This window comes from Poecilia reticulata, chromosome 1 (genome assembly GCF_904066995.2).
Source record: "Poecilia reticulata chromosome 1, P_reticulata-male-v2, whole genome shotgun sequence".
NCBI classification, from domain to species: Eukaryota; Metazoa; Chordata; class Actinopteri; order Cyprinodontiformes; family Poeciliidae; genus Poecilia; species Poecilia reticulata.
This window is the reverse complement of record NC_088830.1, coordinates 20716399-20726030: the sequence shown is the minus strand read 5'-3', so window position 1 is coordinate 20726030 and position 9632 is coordinate 20716399. Positions and strand designations below refer to the sequence as shown.

At 39.6% G+C, this 9632-nt stretch overlaps 1 protein-coding gene across 2 annotated transcripts in view; it reads left to right on the top strand.

The window, feature by feature from the left end:
- The first annotated feature begins 8680 nt into the window (after positions 1 to 8680).
- Positions 8681 to 9632, top strand: part of lcorl (ligand dependent nuclear receptor corepressor-like) — a 28966-nt gene continuing 28014 nt past the window's right edge. Inside the window, exon 1 of one of the 2 annotated variants that reach the window (XM_008413060.3) lies at positions 8681 to 8835. In XM_008413060.3, coding sequence (XP_008411282.1) covers positions 8742 to 8835 — 94 coding nt within the window. In that variant the 5' untranslated portion in view covers positions 8681 to 8741. The remainder of the gene's footprint in view (positions 8836 to 9632) is intronic. The other variant, XM_008413050.3, reaches the window with a different exon arrangement.

Below are 9632 nucleotides of genomic sequence, written 5' to 3'. Positions count from 1 at the left end.
TTGAAAGGGCCCCCGCTAAGTGCAACCAGCATCTGTGCCATGTCACAAATTGAAACATGTGGAAAGCTGCTGTGTTGTGAAGTGAACTGTGTGTGTTCTCCATTCATAAATGGCACTCGTGGCATGTTTTGACTCATTAAATGCCCAAATGATTTAACAAATAACATCTACGGGCACGAGAAGCCTCCGACTCAGCTAGCTGGCACAAACTTTGAGTTTTAGACGTCAGCTCTAAATGTTTTTCTAATTTGTCCTACCTCATCCAATTAAATAGACTCCCACTGGTTTGTGCACACTAGAGTGGAGTTAAAGGAAGTCTGTTTCATAATTTAAAGAGGAAAGTGACTGTATAAACAGCAGTGTAAAAATCTGGTAGATTCTGACTCCTACGCAAGATGGCCATCCACCTGAACTGACTGGTCTGGGCTCACTGGAAGAGTGGGTTGAAGGAAACTTTGCTAAAAGAACGTCATTAGTAGTCCAAAGCACCCTGACCTTGAACCAATTGGAGAAATGACTGTTTGTTTGCTCATGCCATCCATTCGATCTGAGCTATTTTGCAAAGAATAAGCTAAATTATTCTTAGAGACACTTCGTAAGACTTGCACTAGCAGTGTATTTCACAAAGTATTGAGTTGTACCGTATTTTCCGCACTATACGGCACACCTAAAAACCTTCAATTTCCTCAAAAGCCGACAGTGCGCCTTATAATCCGGTGTGCCTTGTATATGGACCAATATTAAGCCACAACAGGTCTAGCAACTACGGTAAGCAGCCGCTGACTTCATTTTTCCCCGTAGAAGAAGAAGTGCGCGATGCATGCTAGGATAGTTGTCAGAATGCTGGTTTGTTAATAAAGTTTGACTGACCTACCTACCTACCAACCGTCTAGAATCAAGTTGTCTGCAGGTCATTTAGCACCACGTTCTCCATGAACATGCTGTGCGCGAACGGAGAAGGATGACCATCGTCCGGCCCAGTCGCGGAAGGCTCTCCTTGCTGACCGGAGTCGGACTGTTTTGTTGACATTCCCTGTAGTGCAGCTCCATCTAGTGGATGGATAACGTAACTCCAGCCTCTACTGTAGCGCTTTTCTATGCGCTTTATAATGCGGTGCGCCTTATATATGAAAAAAGTTTTAAAATAGGCAATTTATTGAAGGTGCGCCTTATAATCCTGTGCGCCTTATAGTGCGGAAAATGCGATAGGCTGAATATTAATGTAAGCCGCCCCTTTCCAATGTCTTTGTAAAATTTGTGAAAACCATGCATTTTCCTCCCTCTTCACAAGTAAGCATGACGCTGTGTCAGTCTGTCTCATAAAATCCAGATTAATTATATCAAAGTCTGTCGTTGTAATATAGCAAAATATGAAAAAGCTGAGGAGGTATGAATATTTTTAGTTATTGCCAGATTTTGAGCCATTAACTGCCGAAATAATTTCACCTGTCTGATGTATTAACTTTAAAAGAACATTCTCTATTCGTTAACTGACTCAAAGTTTTATTTTTCAGACATACATTCCTGCATTCCTTCTGTCGTGCTCTGTTAAACAGGACGCCTACTGATTTGTACACATTACAGAGGAATTAAATCACAACTATTTCTAAATCCAAGGAGAAATGTGACATGAAACAATCCATGCAGTATGATGCCTTGTGTTTAAAATTAGATTCAAAATGGGAAAATGCAATAGGAAACATATGTCACAGTCAGTTGAGTGAACATTGGGTAGGCATGCCAAGTTAGCACACTGAGCCAATTTAATTGCCAGTGTGAACAATAAAACCCAACTAATACCAGCTAATCCAGTTTATATTAAATATGTGAGGTGTTTTTTTAATTGCATATGGAGAACTGGGTCTAATCCTCAAAAACACACACAGACACGTACACACACAAGCATGGAGTCACGGAGGGAACCTCATCTGATGATTGATTTTAAAGAAGCTTCATTCATGTTGCCATTTCCATCAAACTTGGAAAAGTAGAAGCAATGAAACTAAAGTATTCATACCCGCAGGTTTTTTTTTTTATGTTTTGACACATTAACCACAAATTTAAAATGTATTTTTAGGATTTTATATGGCAGGCCAACACAAAGTAGTGCATAGGTATAAAATGGAAGAAATTGCCCCCCCACCCATTCTTCTTTACTTAAGGTCTGTCAGATTGGTAATAACCACTTATAGACATCCACTTATAAAAACCTGCCCCATATTAAGACAGAACTTTGATTGGGTCATTGAAACACATGAATATGCTTTCATCTACAACCATTATTGCTCTCTCTGGAAGCTGAACCTCCATCTCAAGTCATTTATGGCCTCTAACATCTTTTCTTCTGTAATTATATTTAGCTCTATTCATTTTCTCTGAGTAGCCTCTCTGGTGCTGTTGCAGAAAGTATCCCCTCAGCATGATACTGCAAGAAAATTGTACTCCATATGTTTTTCTTTCAACAATGGCTTTATTTTGGTCATTTTTAATAAAGGTCAGAGATGGGCACATAATTGTCCTATTGCCCTATTCTCCCATCTAAGCTACGGACCTTTGTGGCTCCCTCTGGCCTCCTAGGTTTGCAGTTATTCCATATGCTTTCTATTTTCAGATGGTGGACTGATCACTATTATGAGATGTTCTAAATTTGGGATATTATTTTATAACAATGGTTTGAAATGGCTCTACGCCTTTAGTCCTGTTTTCCTTGGTCTTTATGATGCTGTTTGTTCACTAATGTTCTCTAACAAACGTCTGAGTTCTTCACACAAGATTAAATTCCACAAAAGTAACTATTTAGGAATCAGATTAATTCTGGAGACAGATATCCCTTTATCAGAGTAAAGAGTCAGAATGCAAATGCACACCACTCGACAGATTTTCATTTGACAAACCTTTTCTAAAAGTATAATTTCACTTCTACTTACAGTTTTACACAACTTTGTAGTGGTCTATCACATAAAATCCACATAAAATATATTTGTAATGTGAGAAAATGGGAAAATGTTCAAGGGTCATGAATGCTTTTGCAAGGTACCGCAGAAGGAATAGAGGTCAGAAATAATAGCATGGTTGATCTATTTCTCATCTCAGCAATTTTAAGCAAATGTTTCTGTTATTTATTCAGCAAGCTTGTGCTGACAAACTTCGACAAACTGGATGGTGTGTTTGGACTTGCCAACACTGTAAAACAAAGGGAAATTAAGAAAGTGTAGCTACTGTGGTGCTCTCCTGAAATACATAACAGGATCCAGATGTGCTCTTACACATTTAGGCACACACAGACACCTCTGAGTAGCCTTTAAAAAGGCTGTTTGGACTGAGTGCGACCGAAGTGTTAAAAGTTCCTCTGGGCTGCTGCAGAAGGAGCGGTGGGACCACCACCTCAGTGCTAAGCTGCTGCTGCTGGTTTCCTGATTGCTCGGTACATACCCAGTCAGAATTGAAGGTAGACATCATTGTTATGCCATTCACATGCTTGCATGCATCATTTCTAGACACGTATGCCTTAAGTGCAAAAAGCTCATGTTAAATTTAATTACATTTATTGTCCTTTAGTGGTAATAGTAATTCATATACAACAGAGACCACAAAATCTACACACAAGAACCAACACTCACAAGAACTGCTCTACTCCCCACAAAAAAACATTTACAAAATTACTAACTCCAGGTAAGATGCAACTTCTCTAAAATAATTTAAAACCCAACAGCTGAAGAAATAAAAGAGGTCAACTACTGGTTTGCGCTTGTTCCTTGCACATCAGTAAATCTCATTTCTGATAGTAGAATCCTGAACTCAGTGTGCAGAGAACATCAAATCTTTAAGGATCTGTCTTGTTTCATCAACATTTCTTATGAAAATTTTGAAGTATTCAGCATCAGCATTAGGCATTAGAAACGGTTTGACATGTGGCTGTTTCGTCTGTCAGTGTGCACTAGAATAGCATTTCTTTTTCTGTGTCTCCAGACAACGTGTAAGCATCGCCAATACTGGTTGACATGACAGATCATCAATCATTATTTCCTCCTGCTTCAAACTTTCTGCCATGACTTCAGCTGTGTTTACTATACTCCTGTAAACCATGACGTCTACCGACATCGGCTTGATGTGTTTTGTGGACCTTTGAAGGGTGTGTGCAAAAAACGAATGTCACGAAAACGCATATTGACTTGACTTCGCCCTGACGATGATGCGCCTTCTAACATCAAGATTAGTTTATCATCCAGAACTTGTACTAGCTGATATTCTCTTCCACTGTACCAGAGTTGGTACAATTGTGGGCTGATTTCTTCAAAAATCTATCAATAACTCTTCTGTTACAGAAACCTCTATCTGCAAGTGTAAGTTGTTGCACCACTGAATGAACTGTTCAAAAACGAAACTACAACCCACCTCCTTGTTCTGCAAAAGGCCAACAATTACAGATATAGCGATAAATCTCAACTAGCTATGTCTCAGAATCGTGTTAGTGTAAATCATAAGCAGAATGGGTGACAACACAGATCTCTGAGGGGAGTCAGTTGAGTGGCTTAAAAAATGGTGCCAAAGACATACAGAGAGATCAGTCAGGATGCTGGGTTAGATGTGGCTGGAGAGAAGTAAATAAAAGTCAATAAAACACACACAAGCATGTGTTTTCATGCCTTCTAGATGCCATAGAACAAGATTCAACAATTTTGCAGTGGCATCTTTAACCCCTTTCTTTCCCTAACAAGCAAACTAAATAGGGTCAGTTTAGCTCTGCAACATTTCCAATAGTTCCCTCTTCTCTATCTGTCTGTTCAATGGATTTGTGCAAAATTAATTTCTCTCTACTGCAAGAACTTGATCAGACTTATTGAGGTCAAAGAACCCTTTTTAGTAATCTGAACGCCAAACAATCCTTCAGACTTTGTGAGAGTAAACCCTTCTAAGATAATCTTGAACATTAATTTTGTATCTAATTTTGACCATCTTTACTTTCTTTTGAGCAATCCAGTATTGATTCATATCTCCCTATTTGAAAGCCAATGTTTTTGTTTTTGATTCAAAGCAGCTTTAATGACTTAGTTGGGTATACTCTAATCATTTTGTAGGGGGAAATGGTATTTTTCACAGAAAATAATGTAACTTGACGCAGTGAAAGTCAGCTTATCCAAATTATTAAGAGTCTTGAAATGCTTTCCAGATTGTGCTGTAGAAACTACTAATGAATACTTTGATAGCTCTTCTATCCACACGGCAATTTCATTGCACACTGTTTTTTTTTCTCTGGTAGTCCGGAGCAAGAAGAACACATTTATGCTCCAAAGAGCCCCATGGATCCATTATATGTGATTCTCTAATAGTGCCATAGAATTTGTCCATGTTTTGTTTAGCATACTGATAAAAGAGCTGGGGACTTCTTCGGGCAACAAGAAATAAAATGTCCTATTAAAAATGCGGAAGAATGCTTTACAAGTTCTGTACAAGGTCTGTAAGAGCAGCTGTTGTGTTGACCATATTTATCCTGGGATATTTTGAATATCTGGAATTTCTTTTAGGGGAAAAAAGAGACCAACAGAAACACAACGGAGTTCATCGTCAGGGGAGCTGAAAGACTTCCTTGAGCTGACATTGGTATATTATTGTGAGTTGCCAGACAACCCCACACCCTGTCCTTGTGATTTAACAGTAAGCTGTCCATCTCAATTAAGCCAAATTGGTTGGCCGTATCTATCAGTCTCACAATCCTGGCTCTGATCATCAGCTGTCAACCAAGTCTCCATTAGGGCAATCACACAAATATTCTTACAGTCTGATGAGAACTTTACTTGTGCTTGGATCTCGTCATTTTTACTCCTGAGAGATTGAGAGTTTATAATAATGACAGATGGGAGTGGTAGGCGGCGCTCTGGAACTGCTCAGCAATCTTGGCTGCCATCTTAAAGTCTTTGCGTTATTATTGTGACCCAGTCTGGACACAATCATTGTTCTCCTTAGGGCATAGTGGGCTGAATGCTGTTGGTCACGCTCCGTCCACCAGACTGCAGTCTTTCATCATCATCTCCACAGCGACAGCGCCTTAAGTCACCGTGACAATGAATACCACCTGGGCCTGTGACACTTGCTGCCTTCGCCATGCTCTACATTCAATCACATGTGTCTTACTGCCCTCCAAAGCACCTTATATCTGTGTGCTCTCTAATCAGCCTCCTGGCCTCTGTCCCCCAGTTAATCACTTCCACACCCACCATGAAAGTCACAGTTGTAAATTCACACACTTTTTATGGATTGTCTTTGAATAAATGCAAAGCTCGGGTAATTTGCATCAGGAGCCTGGAGATCTACACTGGAAAAGTGTTTTCATTTAAAAATTATTTCTCTAAGTTTTTCATTGAATGGCGCAAATAACAGAAATCCATCAACAATTGTAATTTTGCATGCTTTCCATTTCCCTTCGGACCATTAAGCATACATTTAAACCCATGATTTAAGTGCATAAAGTGTTTTGGTGCTGTTTAATCCTATGAGATTCCCAAGCAATTACAAATTATTTAGGCAAACAGACACACAACTCAAGCCAGGCCTTTTAGACCCATTTGGGTGTTGGGCTGTACTTTCCTGTTGGCAAGCCAACCATGAATGCATGAAAATAAATATCATCTTAATAAAGTGCTGGATTACAGTAACATTAATCATGGTGGGATATGTATTATTTGAGCGAATGTCCACAGCCCAATGGTAATCCCCCATATTTTAATACAAGATCCCACATTTGGTCAACATGCTCAGAAAGTACCCTACTGCCCTCATGTGGCTCCACCTATACATGGCTTACCATTTCTTTATCAAATTATACAGTCAAAAATTAATCACATACTGTTCTTCTAATGGACTGCTTTATGTTTTTCTTTAAAAAGACACGTATGTTATCCAAATATCATACGTGTTAAGGTCCACAGGATCAGAGCTGTGGACTTTAACATGTTTGGTATACTCTCGGGTACAACTTCCGGAAGCTTGAAGGTCCAATGTTCACGTATTCAAACATTTCCTAAGATATCATATTATTCAGGAATGAGATGGAGTCTCTGTCCCACAGAGGAACAAGTTTTGTTCTAAATATGCACAGCACAATCCCCTAAAATGTGACGACGCTGGCTAAATCAAGTAAGAGTGTGTCCTTATCTGGTCACTCAGAGAGAAAAAAAATCATTACTCTACAAGGCATCATAAAATGATTACTAAAAAGGTCTCGTATTCTGAAGTCCTGTGATCTGATCAAAGTAAAAAATGTGTTTGGCTGTAATGACCATTGAAGGACATGGGGAAGTTTGAAAGCCTGAGAACACCATCAGGAAGTACAGGGGTGTCTAGGGAAGACCATTTATGCCACTCTGATGAGAGAAAAAAAAAATCTTAATATTATATTGAGATAGTATCGCAATATGAGATATTGTTTTTTATTTATGTAAAAATAATTTCTATTCCCATGACTTTTTGTTCTCTGGGAAATTATTTTTGTTGATAAATACAGAAACAAGCATAAAAATCAAAACATCTACAATAGTGATAGTAAACTTAATGATAAAATAATGGTCAGTGCAAGGTAGCCTGCAAATTCTTTGGTGGGGGTCAGTGAGGGACCTGGATAAAGGCTAGGGGGGCGCTGGCCCAAAACAGGTTGAGGAACACTGGAATAGAAGAAGAGCTGCCATCGATACAGTTGCAACCAAGCATGATTTAATGTTACACAATACAGTTTGACCAAGTGGCTCAAAGTCTAAACTGGCATTGTTGCATATAAGGTGTAAAGTTTACCTTCGACCGAACACCCCCCAAAGGACTCCCAGCGCCCCCCTTTTGTAAAAATTTCCGCCAGCGCCCCTGCCATCCTCTGAACGCCCCCCAGGGGGCGGTACCGCCCGCGTTGAGAACCGCTAATATAAACATTTAATGATAAAGTACATTTAATGATTAAGAAGAAAGTAAATGTTTTCAATATTTGTGCAAAACTAAAATACAGTTGACTCAGTTTTCTTGGGAGAAATGGGACAAGATTCCAGAAAACTATTGTGAGCAGCTTGTTGGAGAATACCAACAAGCTGCAACTGCAACCTCAGCAACAGGTCTCATGATTTTTGCAGGTTATGAGCAGGTTCTCTGTCCATGCCGAAGAGAAGCCTCCCCATGTCATGATGCTGTCACCATTTTGTGCCACTATGTCAACTATGCATCCAGGGTATTCACAGAAGCTGTACTTATATGGAGAAGAACACAGCTGGACTCTTTTTTTAAAACTAATATTTACTTTGTGGCTAAAATGTGCTTGCTCTGGATTATTTAAAGGCTTTAGATCAAATGGGTTGAATATGAGGGCTGACAAAAGCTTTCAGATTTCTATGTGTAAAAAACAAGATTACTTTTTTCTTTTTCCCTCCCCTGCGTATTTACGCGCTATGTTATGTTTCCCAACAAAACACACTGAAGAATTTAGTTTCAATATGGCAAAATATAGAAAAATTCAATATGTGTAAACACTTTGACCGCTCTGGATAGGCGCCATCACCCCGTGACCCTGCAGGCATAAGCAGGTAAAGTCGATGGATAAATGTAATGTAAACATATTTTGCAAAGCTCTGTGAAGTTGTGTGGCTGTTTATCATTATCTCAGCTCCCTCTAGTGGTAAGCTGCCGGTGGAACATTTGTGTGGCAGTCTCATCCCGTCTCTTCTCAGCAGAGAGAGAGAGGGAGAGAGGGGGTAGGGATTGAGAGAATGGCGGCCGTGCAATGCACCAGATGCATGGTAGAAAGGAAAGGGTTTCGGCGGGAACTTGATTCCTGGCGACATAGACTGATACACTTCGTTGGTATGAAATCCTATCATGTTTTAGTTTTTCAAAAACAACTCAGTTGTTTTGGCTAGCTTTAGCCGCCAATAAAGAGCGCTGCTCCGACCTAAGCTGCCTTGCTAACTAGTAGCTTGCTGGTTGCTGTCGGTACTGTAGGTAGTTTATAACTGTAGCAACTAGCTTGCGTGTTAGCTCCTTTGTCCAAGCTTTGCCAGCTAGCTGTTAGCCGGTGTTTGTTTTTTTAGGCATTTCCGTGTCAGTTGGACAACTTCACACATATATCACGGCGTGTTATAATAACACATTTATAATGTAGTAATGACGTTTTCCGTGTTTGTTTACTGACACGTTCATATATATCGGCTATGCTAACGCGAAGCTAGGCTAGGTTTAGGTTTCAGCTAACCTTTATGGGAGGGGTTTTGTTGATACGCAGAGAAAGCTAATGTCACATCAGGGGAATAAAGCCCTGTAGATGGCTCAAGTTAACGACTTTTATCAATTTAGCGCCATGTTGTACCTCTTTTCATGTTACTGCCTCAGAAATCCGGTTGTGTCAAGATTATGCTAACTTAGTCCAAGCCAACGGTAGATAAGGTTTATTGTCTGACATGAAAATAAGGACCTAACCCAATATCTGCCACTCAATCTATACGATGATATAAAGGTCTTACTAACATTTGAATATATTTATTGTTGCAGTTGAGTTTTGAACAAACCGCATCGGCATGGTTATAAGTTTTTTTCTTAGGCCTTGTATGGATTTACGTTAACAAATAACGCGATTAGGACCGTAATTGAACTCCAGAATATAA